Raw genomic sequence first — 20,669 nt, 5'->3', positions numbered from 1 at the left:
TGTTTTGGAATCAGTCTATCATTCTATTGCCATCTTACTATGCTTAACAGGTATGGAGATATTCAATAAGTCACAAGGGGAAAGCGTGGAGAAACCATGCTGTTTGGATGAGTTCACAATCCTATAGACTTCGGTTCATGCCTTGCCTTTGCTACTTGACTAGTTGGGAAGTCTGTTTCCTTCTGCTGTAGCATGGGAATGTAAACCCCTCTCCTCAAGTGGTGGTTTGGAACAGTAAAGGGGGCAACCACCACAAATCAGATGGCTCGTTGCCTGGCTTATAGTGACTGTTGAGTCACACTGTTTGTTCCTTACCGTCTTGTAGAGGGAGGTCTGGAGACCCAGGGGTGGGACTCTGCAGTGCCGAGGGGCATTTGGGGCCGTGAGGCTCACACACTCCACCAGGAGCTCTGTTGACTGGGCATAACTGCCGCTAGAAGAGGACGGCACCGCCTCTGAAGGGGGACAGAGTGTGTCCCTCTCCAGGGATGCAGAGGGAAGACCAGGTCACCTTGAGAAGGTGGTTTTATGGGTCAGCACAACCACATGCACTGAGACACAGAGCCCCCCAACGTCTCACCCTTTGCAGAAGTTAAACAACAGCTTAGTAATAGTCCTTCTGCTTTGATCGACTGTGCTCACATCACCCAAAGAAAAAGTAACATTTTTTGCCTCTTGTAAGTAGGTGGGTATTTATTGGGGTTAAAAGAAATATACAAACACGTCTCCTGGTTAGTTACTCTGGGACCTTAGTTTTCTCCGCAGAGTAGTTTTTCCGGGCGCCCAGAAAGAATAAACAAGGAGGAGAGGAGGGAGGCATCAATGGGCATCTTTATCTGGTTGGAGGGAAACCATGGAGATCCAGTGAGTCACGCTGTGGCCAGTGCTTTTTCTCTTTCTGCTTTGCCACAAGAGGAAGGAGTGGTGAGGTCTGAGGTAATTTTGTAGAACTGATGCTACATGTTGTTCTGAGAAAACCAAATATATCACATAAACAGCTTCCCTTTGCGAGGCAGCATGGGTGGCAAGCCTTCCAGAGCCTCTCCTGGAGCCTGAGCCATGGCACTGGTATGCTTTTCCTGGGGGGGCCCTTCCGGGCTGGTCTTTTAAAATTGCTTTTCCCAGAGCCTCTTAGAATATGCTTTTATTAAAGGACCATGCCTCCAGAAAAGAAAACAATTTTAAAAAGTGAAATTTAAAATGGCATCCATCTGGCTTCCTTTCACCTCCCCCTCTCTCGAAGAGCCTCCTATCACCTTTTGTCATTCTGCTTTTGACACTGATCAGGCAGCCTCTCTAGATACCCTTATTCAGAATTTTTCTCTCCTTTGTCCAAACTCCCCCAAAAAGTGAAGTCCCAAGACAGGGCCAAAGCTGAGTCCTGGCTGTGTGTCCTGTCCCATAGGATTCGTGACGGGTGTGAAGGGAAGGGAGAGTCCTCCCATACCTAGTCATGTGTTAGTTGCCATTATTTCATGTGTCAGCTTTTTTGGCCCCCGTGAGTGTACATTAGAAAGAATACTCTTCCTCCTCTACTCTTCTGGAAAATTAGGAGTGTTCTGGCTCCACACCAAATGGCACTGTCTGCAGGAAGTCTTTCCTGTCTCTCCCAGGATCGAGGGGTCTCCTCTGCTGCCGGAACCCCCATTTCACACGTGTTTATGTTTGACCTTTGCTGATGCATGAATCACATCTGTCGATAGCTGGGTGTCCTTCAGTGAATGGTGAACTCTCCAAGTGCAGCCACCGTGGTGTTCCCATCCTCCCCCGATCCCAGGACTCAGCAGACAGCTGCACCTGCAGGGGCTTCCACTGTAGAAATGCCAAGTTACAGACACCCCTGCAGGCCACAGGGTGGGTGTTCAGAAGCCACTCCTGGTGTTAAGTTGTAACTTCAATAAGCAGACCAAGGCCACAGCTTGATCGGTCCCAGGAGGCCATGGGGCCAGATGACGTCCTCCTGCCCGTAGCAGGTTCTGTGGTCATGTTCAGGCTCCTGTCCCTTTCCTCGTTAATATACCAGTGGTGTGTCATCAAAGTGCAGCTCGTCGTTTGAATGGGGCAGGCCAGTGTTCCATTGACAAGTGATAAGTTTAGAAAGGAAAAATGATGGTGATGTGGCCTAGTCATTGTGTGGTGCATATTTTTTCCACTTCTTTTCCAGTTCTGCCATATAATTTGCAAAACAAATCTAGAGAGTTTCTATTTCACTGCTTATGTTCGTTGATAAATATTATAAAATGATAGGGTTGAAGGAATTATTGGAGACCTTTGACCATTTATTGTGCTGTATTCCAGACCCTGCTCAGCGCTTTACATATGTAATCCCTATAGCAACTTCCAAAGTGGGACTTACTTCTCCCCTTTTTCAAGTGAGAAAAGAGAAGCTGCAGTGGCACAGTGAGCTAACTTTTTCCCACTTCACTTCGACCGTGAACTTGAATTCAAGCTGAAACTTGAATCCAGGTCTATCGATAGCAAAATCTTGGTTCACACTGCTCTGCTGCATTTGATATGAGGAATATTTGGGAAATGAGTGGCATTTTTTTTTAACTCTAGGAGAGAGTAAACTATCCTAATAATTGCGTGTTTTCCATTTGCAGGGAAGCAAAGGCGCCTACCGGTACCACTGGCAGAGCCACAATGTCAAGCACAGTGGCGTGGACGACATGGTCCTTCTCTCCAAGATCACCGAGAATGCCATCGTGGAGAATCTAAAGAAGAGATACATGGATGACTACATTTTTGTATCCTTTGTTGGTTCCTTTGGACATTGCTAAATGAGATGGCAGTGTCCACAGGAAAACGGGGCTGTATTCCTGGGGAAGAAGATCCGTCCGAACGCTTTTGCTCAGGTCACTTTCGCCCTTTCAGAACGTGGTTGTGGACGTTTTTGGCCCTCGGGTCAGGCTGTGGGAAGGGCAAAGACGATGCTAAATCATTTCCCTGGCACTTCCCATAATCGAGATGCTGCCAGTATCCATCTATTTTAATCCGCAGCACTGCACCTTCGACGTCCTCCAGCTACGCACGTGGCGCCTAGCAGCTCCACTGGTCCTAGAGCAAGTCCTGATCTGCAGAGTTCTGTCGATAGCGCTGCCTAATTGCAAAGCAATTAGCATCAGATTTAAAAGGTTTAAGAAAGATCGCCTCATGCAAACTTTTGTGCAGTTTTGTCAGGTTTTCTGCATGCTTATGTTTCCTAAAGGAAGCGTGAGAAGTGAAGATCACTTATTGAAAATGCCTGATGTTCTCGAGCTGTCCTTTGTCTTTCAATTTTAGCATGCCAGAAGCCATTTTTTATAGGACTTTTAAAAATTCAGAATGGAAATTTGATTCAAATGCGTGTTGACGTCATTATAAAGAGAACCGTGATAGTGAAGTTCTGCAGGATTCAGGAGTTAGTTGTCTGGTGCAACTAGGTAAAGATTTACTCATGGAATTATTACAGAGTTGCTTACAGACACGTGAAGATTTGTGTGAAACCTGTGTAGTGGTACCGGCCAGTTTGACTTTGGTACTCCTGGTGACTTCTGAAGGTATGGTGTTGTGGAGGGCCATCACAGGTGGAGATTTGCAACCCTCGTAATGTGCATTTCAGATTTTAACCCCCAGGCATGGGGGGAACAGTTTTCACATCAGTAGCTTCTGTTTGTTGTCCGCACTGCTAATTTGACTTCTAGTTAAAAGCACCCGTACCTCCGTCACCGTGCTTTTTCAGGGACTGCCTATCTCGTCATTAGGAGCGTTCAGCCCACCAGGCGTTAATGGAACAATACGCAGGTCCAAGGCACTTGGACAGTTCTGATCCTGGGGTGTTTCCTATTTACCCCCGCAGGTTTTTACCGAACATCTGGGGAGTAAAACCCGTAAGGCCCTGCTTTTGAGTGTTAGCAGCTAGATTTGGATTTATTTGCCATATTGATCAGGGGTGCCAGCCCGAGGCCTGCAGACAAAACCCTGCTCACCGCCCACTTTGTACCCAAAGTTTTATGCTCAGTCGTTTTGTTCCCGTCTGTGGCTGCTCTCACACTGCAGCGGCAGAGCTGGGTGGTTGCAACAGACCAGACGACCCACAAAACCTAAAATAATTACTTTTCTGGCCCTTTACAGAAAAAAGTCTTGGCTAACTCCTAGATACCTGGGCAGAACTTCCTTTAACTTAGTTGTGAAAGCAGCTGTATTCAGCTGTAAGATTCCATTCTATTTGGTGAAAAAAACGGAAATACGCTCACTTTATCTGGGCTTATCACCATGAGAACACTTAAATCACTGTCGTGTGTGAGACCCATGGCATATAGAAACTGGCAGATGACAGAGAAACAGCTGGGTGTGGGAAGTGGGCCTGAGCCACCTTATTTTGAACCTTATTCTGCGTGGGCTGCTGACCTTTGGAAATTCTGTGATCTGTGTGCCTTGATTTCCTCACCTGTAAAACGCGAGTGTCAGTACAGTCTCCCGCCAAGGCCGTTGCAGGGCACATGAAATAGTGAGTGCAGTAAGTACACAATCGGCCTCAGTTACTATTATCATACATTAAGGTAAGTGTGCAAGTCCCTCCCCTATTTCTATATTTCTGAATTACATTTCAAAAATTCAATTGTAAAGATGCTGATTGGAAATTCAAAAGTGTTTTTAATCCTGGAAACTTTTAAATGGAGCATTGGCTTATTGACAATACCATAAAAGGCTAACTTCCCCTGTATGTGGTTGAACAAATTATTTATTGGAATGTTCGTAGAATGCAGGCTCAGCTTATTACATTATTTACATAGAAACACGGGTTTGGATAAGCTGGGGTAAGAAAAGAAAAGTGTGACGTCAGCGGTTATCAGCAGCCAGCCTAGACATACTCATTTCTTCCCACAAAGATCATTAACCCCCAAACACCAGAGATTCCTGGAGGACAAGGACTGTGTCTAGTATGTCTTCTTTTAAAAAACAACATTTAAAAAACCCTTTAAAACAATACATTCTTATTTAACATGATTTGTAAAATCAGTCAAGCACCAAGGAGAACACTAAAATCACCTAGAATCCCACCATATATGAGTAGGATTAGTTCCCATATAACCTCTTGCTGTATATTTTTCAATTTATCCACATATAGACATGCATATAATATGTGCTTTCTTGTTAATTTTAACAAAAATGAGATTCTCTTGCATCGTGTATTTTAGTTTCCTGCATAATTCTTGGCATGGTGCATTGTATTACGTGTTCATTGAAATTTGTTGACTATCAAAACTTGCTTTTTATATTCAGATGGCAGAATTTTTAAATGACTCACAAAGAGGGGGCTGATTATGAGCCTCTGAATTAATGCCTTTGAATCAATGACTGACTAATCGTGTATTCTACCAAGGAAATGAGTTAGCTGACCACTAATGACTTCGTGTTTTAGAAATCTCTGTCCACTCAATAAAGGAGAAACTCAGCATCAATGTGCTTTCTGTCAATAGCACAGGCAGCTTTCAGCTCTAGGGAAGCTTATGGGTCTGTTGGATGTTTATGAAATAATACCAAGGGTGGAGCGGCAAATCTCTGATAAGTGATAAAAGCCCTTTTTTTAAATCAGTTTAATGCATTATTTTAAATAAGAGGGGGTTCCCCCCCTCTCTCCTAAGCTTAATGAGTAAGGCAAGGAGAGATTCAATTTCACATTAATTTATAAAATTGCTCATTTCACCTCTTCTACATCTTATATTGAAGGTCAATACAAGACAATGTATTTGGAACAATCAATTGTTAATGCATTCAAGCTGATGTACATTTCTCTGCTCTGCATTAGAACATCTACTTAGAAAATGCTAATGTCATTTACCAATAAAAACCCGTGTTTTTTCAGCTATTTATCCTAAGACAAGGAAGGTTTAATTTACCATCCATTTTTCCTGAACGTTGCCACACTCCTTACAATGAATTGTACTCGAGAATATATGAGGAAGACATCGCAGTATTTGCTCTTATGCCTGGTGAGACATCTTTAGAGCCACTTGGCTGACCAAGTAGTTCTTGTGTAAAAGCACTCTGTGCCCATTTGGCCCAGCCCTCTCCAAACGTGTTTTTACTCAAAGACCACACTCAAGAGCATTAGGCAACTTCAGCCCCTGGATGAGGGGTTGAGACTTTTGTGCCAGACCAACCAGAGCTGAAGGCAGTGCAGTTGTTCCCCGTGAGGTTTGGCCCTTGGCAGTCAGTTTGTTGAGGGGCTGCAGTGAGGTGAAGCTTGGTCTGGTGGCTGGAGCCACGGGCTCAAGTTCCAGCTTGACCATTCTCCACAGGTCTTCCACGAGTCACGTCAGCTCCCTGCCCCACCTCAGTGATAAAAACAGGGAAGCTGATTAGGTCAGTGTGGGTGGTTTGGGGGAATTCATTAGTTATTGAAATTTTTCTTTACATTAAATTTTTATCTTTGTCTCATAAGGCCATTAAAAAACAAACTTGCAAGCCCTGGCCAGTTAGCTCAGCTGGTTAGAGCACCGACATGGTACATACACCATGGTTGGGGTTCGATTCCTGGTCAGAGCACATACAGGAATCAACCAGTGAATGCATAAGTAAGTGGAACAACAAATTGATGTTTCTCTCTCACAAATCACTAAAAAAAAATTTTAAATAAAGAAGCTGCACTGCCACACATTTCTTAAAAGAAAGAATAGTTTAACACCCCCCAACTAGGGAGGAAATCATCTAAGAATAAAGGACAGCCTTTTTTAATGCATAGATTAAGCTCTATGAAAAGTGCTGCACATTGTTTCTCTTCTTGTCATTCTTGCTGCAGTCAATGGAAACTCAAAGATTCACAGCAAGCATTTGGGAACCAAGATGTGTTGGGTCCCTCCTGTTTTGCAAATTCTATTAGATAAGATGGCATTTATATTTTTTGCTGGGCTTTTCTGTTTTGTTTTGTTTTGTATCATAGCCTTGTAGCTCCATCTATTTTCAAAATTAACCTTGGGCCACATCTTCATAGCCAAAGGTTATGTGGGTAGAGACAATGCTGAGAAGAGCTTTTCCAAAGACACACCTGAATTATGTAGTAGGGAGTAGGAGTGAGCTTTCTGAGTTCTGGAGATGGGACCCCACCCAGTGGGAGGCCTCTGCTCTCAGGAAGGTAGCTGTTGTCTCTGCAGACCCAGCCGGGTGGAAAAAAAGGCGGGCAGTGAGAGGAACAATCTCTCACTAGCTAAATATATGTTTGTTTCCTTTAAATCTAAATTAAACTCTCTTGTCTCAATTCTTCCATTTCAAACCAAACTTTTTCTTCCAGGGATCCTCCCAAATAATATGGCCCTTGAGAGCCCAACTGGGAGATTCAGGGAACAGCGGTAGTTTTCCCTCCTTCGCCCACAGTCCTAGGTTCAAGACTGGCCTAGGATAGTCTGAAGTTTTTTTCTGTCCCCTTCCTGGGCCCTCACTAGAATGCGTATAGACTAGTGATGGAAAGCCAAGACTTCACAAACTTTTACATAACAAATTATTAATAGTGAAAAAACGCTGGCTCCCGTAAGAGCTCTTAGGCAATCGGATCCATATTCATTTGGTAACCAAGGGCCTGGTGGGTAGGAGGGGGTTGCTGAGGAGGGGGTTCCTCTGGCGTTTGTCCGCAGGCAGCTCTTTCTCTCTGTGCAGTGGCCATTTGTCCAGGACAGGTGGCAGTCACAGCACTCCCTTTCCAACTAAGGGAACAGCCCCCCTCCTCCGTGGAAATGTATTGCCCACGTTTGTTTTTACCCAGAGATAAGTGCAGACAGACATCCTCTTGTTCTGAAGCGGGGGTAGGCATACAGGGCTCTATTTCTTGAAAACTGGGTTTACCGTAAGAACTACTGTATTTGTTTAGCATGAGAATCAGAATTCAGGCCAAACTTTATTTATTTATTCAGTTTTGATTTGGTCCCTATCATGTGGTCCAGATACTCGGGGGAAAAAAATCTACTAAGGGAGATAGAGGTTTGAGTACTCAAAGAATCACGGAATCTCTTTTACAAGACCATAGAGCTCTAATCGAACACCTCTCAGTCCTTTGTGACATCCTTGTGCTACCAATTTAGGATTGCCAGTAAAATACAGGGCTCCTGGCTAAATTTGAATTTCAGGTAGATAACAAGTAACTTTTTAGTACAAGTATGTCCCAAATATTTCTTGGAGCATACTTACTTGGGATATACATGCGTAAATTATTTATTGTTTATCTGAACTTCAAATTTGACTGGGTATTTTTTTTAAGATATCATTTATTCATTTTTAGAGAGAGGGGAAGGGAAGGAGAAAGAGAGGGAGAGAGACGTCATTGTGTGGTAGCCTTTCACATTGTGGTTGCCACTCGCCTTGAGCACCCCCTACTGGGGACCTGGCCCACAACCCAGGCATGTGCCCTGACTAGGAATCCAACCAACAACCCTTTGGTTTGCAGGCTGGCACTTAGTCCACTGAGTGACACCAGCCAGGGCTGGGCATCTTTTATTTTATTTGCTAAATCTGGCAACTCTACCACTAATAACGACAATAGAGTCATAACCTGCTAATCTCAGAAAAACAATTGATTGATTGTTGATTAAGAGTATGGACTCTAACCCAGGCTGGGTTGCTTAGTTGGTTGGAGTGTTGCCCTTACACCGAAAAGGTTGGGAGTTCGAGTCCTGGTCAGGGCACATACCTAGGTTGTGGGTTCAATCCCCGGTTGGGACACCTACTGGAGGCAACCAGTCAATGTCCAATCGATGTCTCTTCCTCTCTCTCAAGTCAATAAACATATCCTCAGGTGAGGTTTAAAAATAAAGAGTGTGGACTCTAGAACCAAACTGCTTGGGTTTGAATCATAGCTTTGCCACTTACTAGTTGGGCCTTTTAGCAAGTTTTAAAATCTGTCTGTGCCTCAGTTTCTTCACAGTAAAATAGGATTAAAATAGCAACAGGACTGTGATTAGGATTAGCTTAGAATGGTACCACGTGGACAGCATGTGTTTGATCAGGGTTATTGTCAACATTTAGTCTACAGCATTATAGACATTTAATAATAAATTTATCTGTGCTAAATTTTGCCCCCCCCAAAAGTAGGCCATTAATCTATTGGTGGCTTCATCTAACTTTGCCACTTGGAATTTATTTGCTCTTGTCCCTTCTTCTGTGACTCTTGCGATTTTCAGTTACGATTCACTGTCTCACTCACATTTTCTCGTAGTGCCGTGGACTGCCCCCATACCAACACCGGGTACATCTGGTACGCTCTTAGAACTACCCCAACTTCTTTACTGTCATTTTAGCTTCAACCCTGTCAAGTCTGAGGTCTTTCTGGTCAGTGAAAAAGGCAGCAACACCAGCAGAATCAGTCCACATTCTTGCCTTTGTGTACAAATATTAATTTTTAAATATTATGTGATTTATCTAGCACTTGGCTGATTTGTGTTTAGTAATAGTACCAAAGCTGCATCTCGGAGACATTAACATGGGACAAAACGTGCATCTCGAAGGACATGAATTAAGGAAATTTCATCTGCTGCATGCCAGCACTTTGCTAAACGTTTATACTGTTTATTTCATTGGATTCTTATAAAACCCCATCGAGTAGGCCCTATTTCATCGCCCATTAACCACCGCTTACAGACATGACTTGCCCAAGGTCAGAGAAGAACTGGGCTTGGGCACGGGGCAGTCTGACCGGACCCAGCGCTCTGCTCTGCTCTTGACACCAGGTCCTGACGTGTAAATACATGAATGTCTCCTTGGGGGAGGAAATCCCATAGCGCGACATCTGCAACTGCAGATTTTCTAAACATTTTGGAATTATTGATGAAAAGAAAAACAATTTTGAGTATATGTGTCGTTTAGTTTTTTTTATCATTTTCTTTGGTTTTTGTGATTTTTCTTCCATGAAGATGAAGTTTTTCCCATGTATCTATTTTGTTCACTGCTGTATCCCCAGCATCTAGCCCAGTCCGTGGCATGTCATAGACACCCCATTCAAACTAGTTGATTGTTGAATGAATACACTTGATCTTAGCCAAAAGGCCGAGAAGCGATGATTGTTGAATGAATAAATGGAAATACTTCTATGTTATAATAATGCTAGGTTTATTTGGCGTATAAAATGGTGAAGACTCAGTATACACACACTCTCTTCCGAGAGGCCTTCCTGGGTTCCCAATGCAGAAATGACGCCTTCCACTAACCCTGACCTGTATGGGTTTGTGATTTTCTGCTCTGAATGATATAGGTACAACTTAGTTCCCTAAAGAGCAAGGCTGTTAAATTCATCTTGTATCCCTCTCTTTGTTAAATGGGTAAATGAATGCCCTTAGTAAACCTGAGATAAGAAAGCTCCAAGGCACAAATAATATCATTTGAGAAGAATGGTAACTGCTCTTCACTCCTTGGTCATCTCTGTTTTGTTCTCTTTTTTTCCCCTAGCTGTACCTGTCACCAGCCTTAAAATAATAAGCTTCAGTTCCTTTAAAACAGTCATTTCTTTTTGTAGCACCTTGGTAATGAAGTCCATTACTCTTCCTAGAGGAGAACAAAACCTGAGCTAGTTGGTAGTTGCCTTTGTCTTTATTTGCAATCTTTTAGAAAACAAGTACGAGCTTTCGCCAATCATTATGAATTTTTAATAACATCTGGTTACTTAATTTAAGAAAATGTGTAGCTATGAAGATTAACGATGGACCTTAACTGGATTTAAATTCAGACATATATTGGATCTGTATTAATCTCCGTCAACCCTTTTAAGCAGATGCCATATTTTGGGGATAAGGAAATTGAAATGTACCAAGGAGCGGTAAGTTACATGCCACACAAATTCCTGTAGTGTTTTTGGCTTCTTTGGTGCATGGGTAGTTTTTCTTGATATTGTCAATACACTTGCATTTCCTTATTATGAATTATTACTGGGGAAGCTTAAGTAGGTGTCGGTGTTGGTTTTTAATGATGTGCTGCTCTTTCAAGTGCAGCTCAAAAAAGCATAGGACTATTTAACATTGGACCATTATATACAAAATTAGTTAAAAAGGGTGTAAATCCTACAGTTCCCCCATCCACACTTGCCACAAAATTCTAAGGACTGAAACATCAGTAACGGGTAAAAACTACACTGGGCAGTGGAAACCACTCTGTCTGAATCAGAACCTTGCTTAAGCGGTGGCTGTGCCTGGAACATGAAAAAGAAGTCTTTCATTATTTCATTTATTAATGTGACCCTGGTCCCTAATGCAGACCCAGCTCCTTAGCCATTTCAGTTGTGTGGTAAAAACAGAAACTGTAATCCTAATTAATGTTTCATTACGTGGTTCATCACTTCCCCAGGCCTCCCCATCTCTGCCTCTTTTTCCCTTTGCTCTTTTCTTTGCAGCAGAAGCACAAGAGCATTCATTAATCCTGACCCCTGGAAAACAAACAAAAGAGAGCCCACACAAATTCATCAGTTGAAGTGGAAGGCAATTTACCCAGAGCAAGAGCCCACCCCATTGTTGCCAGATGAATGGTGCTGGTCGCTAGAGCCGAAGGAGGCTGCCACGCGAAAGACCTTTGATAATGCTGCCTTTATGGGAGCCCAGCACAAGGGGAACACTGTCAGCAGAGCCCCGGCCCTGCCCTGGCCCTGCGCGTGGCCCGGGGGGCAGCAGGCGCAGGGCTGGCGCGGCATTGTCAGTGACGGCCGAGGCAGGGCCGATGCCGTGCTGTGGTTCGTGTGGTTTCTTTCCAGTTCTCTGAAAAGTGTCACTACATGAATCCCTGTTAGTCCATTCATCTTTTGAAGAGTTTTCTTTAAAGAAATGCCCTAGAATTTTAAAAATATGTATTTATTTTTAACTCATGGTAACAGTGCCAGGTGCTATGTTACACTTGTGACAATAATAAAACAGCTCTGGGTGCTGGCTGTGTATTCCTCTCTGCCCCTGTTTCACAGATGAGGAAACTGAGGCACAGAGAGGTAAAATACTCAAATCTACTGAGTGGTGGAGCTGAAGTCAGGTCCCAATGAATTTCGGGGGCTTCAGGGGAGGGAAGAATCAGGTAACGGAAATGCCTATCCTATAATTCTCGCATAGCTGAGAGGTTCTGTGAGACCATAGACTGGAAATCAACTTAAAAGACAATCAAAGGTCAGGTATAACTAACTAATCAGCTTTAAAGCCGTATTGGGTAGTGACGTGCCCACACCTTTCCCTCCATGTCCACAGCTTTCTCTCTACTTCATTTCCTTCTGTTTTCCATCCTCTTTTCTTTCTTGTAGTCTATTTCCCTGTCTTCAAGGAGATATTAAAAGTAACCCTGCATAAGCAATTTAGGCTTGGAGGCCATTTTAAAACTACATCCTGAGGCCCATCCATGTATCCCCTCTGACCGTAAGGTGAAGGTAGGGGTGTATTCTTGTTTCCGTTTGGAGTTGTTTCATCTCCACGTCCCAGGAATAGCCTCTGGCCCTCACTGAGCAGTTCCCCTTGTGAGCCTCCTGCTCACAACCCGAGGGGGCGCGTGAACACTGGATACACGGATTCTTAACATGTGTGCAGGCATCCAAACACCCTCTTTCACCCCCTCTCGTCACCCAATCCTGATCTGCCAGAGACTGCAACGAATGGCAGTTTCTGGGCCAGGCCCCTCTTTCTATAATACAGGTAAGTCGTAGTACAGTAAGAGCCAAAGTTGGATTAGTAAACGATGCTGTACCTTTGCATAATACTCTGCCTTTTCAGATTGCTTCCCCATCCAGCATCCCAGTTACTCTGTGACATTTGCAGCATTGGCATTATCTTCTTCTCACTCTGGGTCTGGTTTTGTTTTTACTTTTTTAATGTTAGATAGCCTGAGATTTACGGAGTGTCCTTGCTTCAGCTTTACACCGCATGAAGTATTTTTCTCTTCAGTGTTTTTCTTCTGAGGGGAGTGGTGGAGGTAGCCACCAAGAAATTGGGGGAATCAGGTCTGGAGTTGTCCTGACACAGTGAATTTATTGGTGAATTGATATTTATCGATAGCTGAGACAACCCATGGAACTAAAACGCAGGAGGATATCTCGGTGTGGTAGGATTTTTTTTCTTGCTGCGAGGAAACAAACTGAGCAAACCAGTTTATCACTTTAAAGAGCCACACCCCTTGCCCTCTAATGGAAAATTTTTAGTTTTTCTCTTCATCCATTGGTGTGTCCAACTTGCCTCTTATAACACAATTGTGTAGGAATTTAGAATTCTAGCCACGTCAGACGCAGGTTGCTAGTAGGCCTGTCGCCCCAGAGTCTTCAGAAACGTGTGGCGGTGGAGTGGCGCCTGCAGAGGTGTGCTAGGGTGCACGGGGGGTGTGTGGGCGTGTCGGAAGGCCTGGGTCCTGCCTGAGGGCTGCGTCACATGCATACCTACAGAAGAGCCCTTCCAGATTCCATGTGTAGTTTGTTAGGTGTAACTGCTCTCGACCTGGATACGTTTATGAATTCTCGTGTTGTGTAACCCACAAGATGTAATTATAGGCATTGGAACTATACAGTGGTGTAGGCCCAGGCCAGGAAGAGAAATTTCCGGTGTTGCTCTACCTGACCGCGGTTTCGTGTTCTGTTTTGCTTTTCTAGGCACAGTATGAAAACCCGCCGCACATCTACGCTCTGGCAGATAACATGTACAGAAACATGATCATCGACAGAGAGAACCAGTGTGTCATCATCAGGTACGGGAAGGGCCTTGTGCGCACAGAGGATGTGAGGTCACGCTGCAGTTAGACAGTCTGTCGCGAAGCGGTGCTTTTGCAATCGCCACTGATCCATCTGAGTCACAGTCATGCTGTCGTCTGCTTTGTCTTGGTTTACGTTATAATTCCAAATCATAAAAGCATCTGCGCTTCCACGGGGTTGCTGTGTATACCCTGTCGCCTAAGGCGTTAAGGCTTTAGGGCACGTTATGCCGGCCAGGTCTTTTATTGATTACCCTCGGGCCCCGAGCTAAAAATTGTAAAATACCGCCCCTCCCATGCGATCATACTGTGGCTTTATTCTAATTTGAAGATCCTTTATGTCATAAGGTCCACTATTCTGTCAGCTAGAGTCCTTTTGTCTAGGTCCCTCTGTTCCTTCCCTCATCATTTAGTTCAGGTTTGAACTTTCTGCTGTACTTTGTCATTTGCTTTTAATTTTCTGTGGGCCTCAGTTGTAAATGCCAGCATTAGATGTCTGTAGCTACTTTTCAGAATCCTTTTAACCTGACCCAACTCTGAGTCCTTGCTGGGTTAAAGAGCTTTTACAATTTTGTTTACTCTTGTGAACATTTCAAACAAAGAAAATAAAATGTAAGCATCCATATTCCCATCTCTTAGAACTTGACAGTTGTTAACATTTTGTCATATTAGCATTCATCTTTTTTAGTTCCTTAAATTGTTATCGGAAGCACTTTTGAAAAATGTTTCATTGGGGACATTTATAGACACAGACGAAATTAAAAAGAGTGTTATGAGAAGCCCTGGTGCGCCTATCATCCAGCTTGTACATTCATTCATATGTGGCCCATCCTGCTTTCCCTAATTCTTCTGCCCTGCCTCCACTTGGTCATTTAAAGCAAATCCTAGGTAGCAAGTCATTTCGTTAGTCAATAATTTATATGGACCTCTAAAACATCATTTATATCACACCTAAAAAATGAGTAATTTTTTAACATTATCTAATATTACCAGTCTATTCCATGACTATTTTGTAAGTTGTGAGTGTGTGTGATTTTTTCTTTCTTTCCTTTTTTTAATTGACTTTATTGAAGTGACATTGGTTAATACAAATTATATCGGTTTTAGGTGTACAATTCTATCATATGTCATCTAGTAAATTTTTTTTTATAGTTGGTTTGTTTTTCTTTGGGTTTCAAACAAGGCTTACACATTGCCCTTGGTTGCTGTGTCTCTTAAGCATCCTCTTTTTGTTTTCTTGGCATTTATTTATTAAAGAATAAGGTCTTTCGTTCTGCAGAATTGTCTGCAGCCCGGGGTTAGCTGACTGTTTACCATGGCATTATACTGTAAATCAATATTTCTATTTAAAAGGTGCAGATTCAATGCTTTGGCAAAAATGCTTCCTCAGTGGAGCTGTGAACCTACGGCTTTTATTGGTGAATAACGCCTGCTGGTCTGTCTTTGTGTGGTGTCCAGATTGCCAGCGGGTCCGTCCATTACAAACTCTCACTTCACAGTCATTCTTTAATCAATGGTTGAGAAGTAGTTATTTCCTAATTCTATTATTTCTTCCATGTTTGTTAGATGGAATTCTTTTCTTTGGTTAACTGAAAATATGATCCGTATGAAAGAACTACATAAAAAGTTTGATTCGTTGTTTTGACCAGTTTTCAAAGCAGTGAGTTGATGCTAGCAACTTCCCAAAGTAATATGTGTTTATTTTCAGTATCATATCAAACTAGTGGGTTTTAAATATCTTATCTGTTTAACTACATTGCAATTTTTCTTTTGGGCTCAAAAGGTCCTAACTGCGACCAGTGAGAGCCCTTTGTATTGGCTCCTCTGCCCCTTTGATAGGACCCCGGTAGTCTTTGGTAGTTTTGTTGTTTGAGATGTTCCCAACTCATCTTGTCCATTTTCTGCCAAGCCCTGGAATCAGCCATTTCACCAAAAGGCTCCAGTTCATTTGAATGGGAAATGATACTGAAAGACCGCCAACCTAGTCAGTGCTACTAGTTCTTTTCAGGGGACAAAGGAATATGAATTTTTAAAGAAAAAAAATGGCCCTGGCTGGTGTAGCTCAGTGGACTGAGTGTGAGCCTGTGAATCAAAACATTGCAGGTTGATTCCCAGCCAGGGCACATGCCTGGGTTGCAGGCCAGGTCCCCAGTAGTGGGCACATGAGAGACAACCACACATTGATGTTTCTCTCCCTCTCTTTCTCCCTCCCTTCCCCTCTCTAAAAATAAATAAATAAAATATTTAGAAAAAAAAGAAAAAATGGAAGACAAGTTCATACTGATAATTTTCCGTTAATTTTAAGATTATAGGATTTTTACTTCTTTGATTTTTATATTTGTATCTCATTTCTCTTAATGCTGAAAATTTTGGTTCCTAATGACATTATCACAGTTACTTGGTTTATACTGTGTGTGTATAAATGTAAATGTACATATAAAAGTAGAAATAAATATGTATCTATATACTTTAAGTAAACATATAAATATATATAATGGGATAAAGCAAATCGGTAATTTTGATAATGATTTAAAATAACAATACTAGTGTTATTAGTAGCAATACTGAATTAATTCTAAAATTTCTTTGTTGTTCCGTAAGATGTACAAAATATTACATTTTCTGTGTCATTAAGATTCCAACTTGACCTGCAGTTAGGTTTATTTATTTCATTTTGGATTTTAGGGATTTAACATTTTTAAATTGAATTTTGTTTTATAATTGTATGAAATATCTACATGGTTCCAAATTCAAAACTATAAAACAAAGAATACTGAAATATTTCAAGGTAAATATAGACTTCATGATATTTTACCTAGACTAAATATTTCCATACACATCTCTGCAAAATAACCCTTTTTTCCTTAGTCCCAGGACCAGTATCACAGCTAAATAATTAATAAAAATTTAATATCATCTAAATATAAGCAATCTAAGTTCAAATATCTCTAATTGTTGCAAGCATGTCCTTTCCTGCTTGCTTATGTAAGTCAGGGACTGGGGGTTTCCTCCCACAGTTCCCCTGGTACCACCGTGGGTTTTTTATTCATATGATGACGCTGACAACGGTGAGGACACCAACCCAGTTTTCCTGTGGACACCTGTTACGGTCGGCTCGCTGCTTCCTCATGATCTCATTACACTAATTCCCTCAACCGGGTTTTCTGTAGATTGGAAGTTAGATCTAAGTACTATATCCATGCAAGTAAAGCCCCTTTGGAAGAAATACTTGGGTAATGGTGAGTTGGGTTGCTTAACAGGAAATGCTTCCGTTTGACCCCAGGTGAGGTCACTGGCCAATAGAGGGGTGAGAGAGGGCGACATTTTCTTAACTGGAATTGAACAAGAGTACAAGATGAGTTTTCTATTTCAGTCCCTGGCCTTCTCTCCTTCCTTTAGAGAGTCTAGTAAGATGAGAAAGAAGAGAATGGTCTTGTTGCATGAGCTTCAGAGTCTGGAAGCTGCCTCTGTCTTGCCCAGCCCATGTCTCTCCCACTCTCGGGGCCCCCTGAGTATGTCCCTGCAGGCTACACATGCACTGACCTGTGCCCACGTGTAGGACCCTTCGCTAACTACCCAGAGCAGGCCACATGTCACAAGTTAAGGGCACAGTCCTCCTCAAGACTATCCTCGCTTCAGACACCGCGGAGGGGTGGTCCCCAGGCCACCCTCAGTTCTGACCAGCTACTTACAAATTCAGGGGTTCCCGCCACCCTCTCAGTTTCAATAATTCGCTAGAATCACTCACAGAACTCATTAAAGCACTGTACTCATGACTACCATTTTATTTTAACCGAGGGATACCAATCAGAAACAAAAAGAAGTGGAGACGTGTACTGCAGGGTCTGGGAGGGTCCAAATGTGAAGCTTCTGGTTGTCCTCCCCCTGAAATCGTCAAGGTGTTACTTCCTTCCGGTGATGGCAATAGTATTGCCAACCAGGAGTATTCCAACCAGGGAAGTGCACTCGAGCCTTGGGTGTCTAGAGTTTTAATTTGGGCTCAGTCACTGCATGGCTGACCTTTAGTCTTCAGTTCCTCCGGGGGTCAGAAATTATATAGTGCTTTCTAAAGCCTCCATCATAATTCATATTGTTAGACTAACTCAAAGCCCCAGGCAAACAGAGAGACTCCTATCAGGCAGGACATTCCAGGGCTCCAGAGATTACCGCTTAGTAGCCCAGGGCAAAAGCCAGACCTCTCTTTCTGTTAAATCTTTATTACCTAAGATCTGTGGTTGTCTGCTTTGAGAAAATCGATTTGCTACCTCTAGCAGGCCATGGTTCATACTAGCAGCTCTGTGATCCTAGGCAGCAAATGTAATATTTGTCTGCGCCTCGGTTTCTTCATTGGCGAGTTAACTGATTGAACAGATGACCTCGGAGGTTCTTTCCTGGCTTTGAAGCTCTTTCTTCCAAATATTGGCAGAGGGAAGGGAAGTCAGGGAAATGCTGTTGTGGGTAGAGAGGCCCAAGTTTGCCGCCAGTGACCCTAGGAGCCGGGTGCTTGTTCCGCTAGGGGCCGAGGCCGGTGCAGACTGCCTGCGTGCATTTGTGAACAGCAACACAACCCATTCTCCTGGGGCCGGAAGAGATGTGCTCCTTTTGCTACGGGCTTTTGCCATAACTGGAAAGACTAAGAATTTTTGGTATTGTTTAATTAGAAAATGAAAACCGAATGACCTAATCTCTCGAGTGCTCTTTTCAGACCTTCACTTCCCAGTTTCCCTCGTGCGACCTTGTCTACAGGATGAAACACACACTCTAAATGGGCAGAGAGAGGCAGGATTTTCAGTTTCCTCCCAATCCTCATGTTTTCAAAAGAGGTGGACATGCTGACAGGATGGACTGGCAGCTGGCTACTTCTGGACTGGAAATCAGTGTAACAAACTGAATTTAAAAACAAAGAAATCAAGGAAGGAGACGGGCTATGTTCTCAAGCACAGGTCTCCACCAAAGGCTTGGGCTTGAGTATCTCATGTCTACAGACTTGTTCTGTCAAAATAGCTAGAGTTGAGCGCCTTCAAGTAGACTGACTCTGGCCTACCACTCACAAATGAGTGTGAATTAGATCCCAGCTCATCAGTTTGTAAGGAGAATTCTGCCTGTGGATGGCTCAGCTGATTGTTTTCCTGGAACACAGCCCCGGGGAGTCAGAATACCATTAGAAGGTTGAATTCAAAACCGAGGGATAACCATACTGGGGATTGTCAACAGCTCATGGCCCCCACCCCTATCGGGGTGTTGTTCTGTCCCTCCATGCAGTCTATTCACTTAGGGAGAATTCATCATTTTTGATGTTTATTTTCCTGTTCCTGAAACTGGAAAAGACCGGCGTTCGTGCTGCCTGTCACATACCGCACCCAATAAGCAGAGACAGGGGTGGAATCTTTATGGGCGCTTTATTCAGATGGTGACGAATTGAGAACACAGTGGGTTAATACCCTAACAGACCGTCTCAAATTCCTTTCCAAAATGGCCCTTTTTATAAAACGAAAAAAGTGTAGGCCAGGGGTTTGGAATTCAGGGAAAAGTTAATTCGATTAAAAAAACTGCGGCATTCTCGCCCTGGGCGGTGGTCTTTAGCTGTGTCCTGGGCGGTGGCCATCTCCCCCTGGAGCACAGTGGCTCAGATCCCATCTTGATGGCTTGCAGTCACTCTGAGGCACAAAGGTGGAACTGTTTATGGTCTCCTGGAGTCAGGGTGGGTCACACCTTCAGTTCCTGGAACAATAGCTTTTTCATGCATTGATTACTGAGCTTATTAGCCTATTATTAAACTAAAATTTTCTAACTCTTAAGTCCCCTATTATTCTGACTCCAGGTAGGTCAGCCCCTTTTATTAACCTACACTTTCTCCTGCCCGCCCCAGCTATCTGTTAGGTTAGGGTCTAGTCAGGAAGTTACACCCACGGTTTGTCTTAGATGTTTCCCAAGTTTATCCCCAAGAGTCTTCTGGCAGGCAGGTCAGGGGAGTTGCTGCAATAGATGCTAGTTTCATCCACCATGCCTTGTGCTCACTAGTAACTTGCCAGAGATAAATGTGTCCAATTCCTGTATTGCCTCAGTAGCTCAGTGGCTGTACAGGTACCCGGGCTATACATCTAGAGATTCTGTTTCGGGAGATTTATGGTGAGCCCAGAGCATCGATATCCTTTTTCAATCTCCCTAATTTAGGCTAGTTGAGAACCAAGAATGAGGCTTCTGCAATCCTAATATCCCAGTCACCTGTTGTCTTTAGCACCATTAGCTAGTCCGGGGAAGTCACACTTCCTAAGGGCCTTCCCTCTGCTGGGTGCTTCCCACGTAGGTCCTCTCCTTCCATCCCAGCATGGGTACCAGCTCTGTGAAGCCCTTATGATCCGAGAAAGCCAGTTGGTTTATAGACATACCTGCTTCTCACCGCACGGTTTGTTCCTTGCCAGCCATGCACTTATAGATGTGTGTGTTTATCAAGGAGATTGTAGTGTGGACGTGAAATGATACAATTCTAAAAAACATTAAATAAGCTTTCAGTAAATGTGACTTCTGTTTATCTTTTCAGAATTTAGGAAATCTCTTGATGATGTAATGGTTAATAAACTCAACTTAAGCTGAGTTTCAATAGATATATTTAAAGGAAATATATCTATTGAATATGATCCATTTAAAGGAAACATATTTACATTATTTGAGTTCTTCTCAGACTAAAACTTGAAATCATTACTTACCGAATGGGCATTATACTGTCTTACAACGTGAAAACATCAGAAAATTCCAGTTGTGAAACTGTAGGGAGCCTCTATCTCCAGCATCAGCCTTTCCCCTAACCTGAGGGTTCCCAAACTACGGCCCACTGCCTGTTTTCCTCAATAAAGTTTTATCGGAGCAAAGCTACAGCCGTCCGTTTCCGTGCTATCCTCAGCCGTGTGACCACTGCCCGCTGCATTGTAATGACAGACCACGTGTAGCCATTTTTATAGGAAGAGCCTGCCAACTCCTGCCCTGAGCACCAGCTACCCGTGTGACAA

General features: G+C 43.2%; 1 protein-coding gene across 1 annotated transcript in view; it reads left to right on the top strand.

Moving 5' to 3' along the window:
• MYO1E (myosin IE) overlaps positions 1-20,669 on the top strand; it is a 203,109-nt gene that overhangs the window by 79,773 nt on the left and 102,667 nt on the right. Inside the window, exons 2-4 of the mRNA XM_024567788.4 lie at positions 2,604-2,747; positions 10,691-10,780; positions 13,565-13,659. Of these exons, the coding sequence (XP_024423556.2) occupies positions 2,604-2,747; positions 10,691-10,780; positions 13,565-13,659 (329 nt within the window). The remainder of the gene's footprint in view (positions 1-2,603; positions 2,748-10,690; positions 10,781-13,564; positions 13,660-20,669) is intronic.

Source organism: Desmodus rotundus, chromosome 7, assembly GCF_022682495.2.
Source record: "Desmodus rotundus isolate HL8 chromosome 7, HLdesRot8A.1, whole genome shotgun sequence".
Lineage (NCBI taxonomy): Eukaryota > Metazoa > Chordata > Mammalia > Chiroptera > Phyllostomidae > Desmodus > Desmodus rotundus.
Note: the sequence above shows the minus strand (reverse complement) of the source record. Positions and strands in the feature narration are given on the sequence as shown.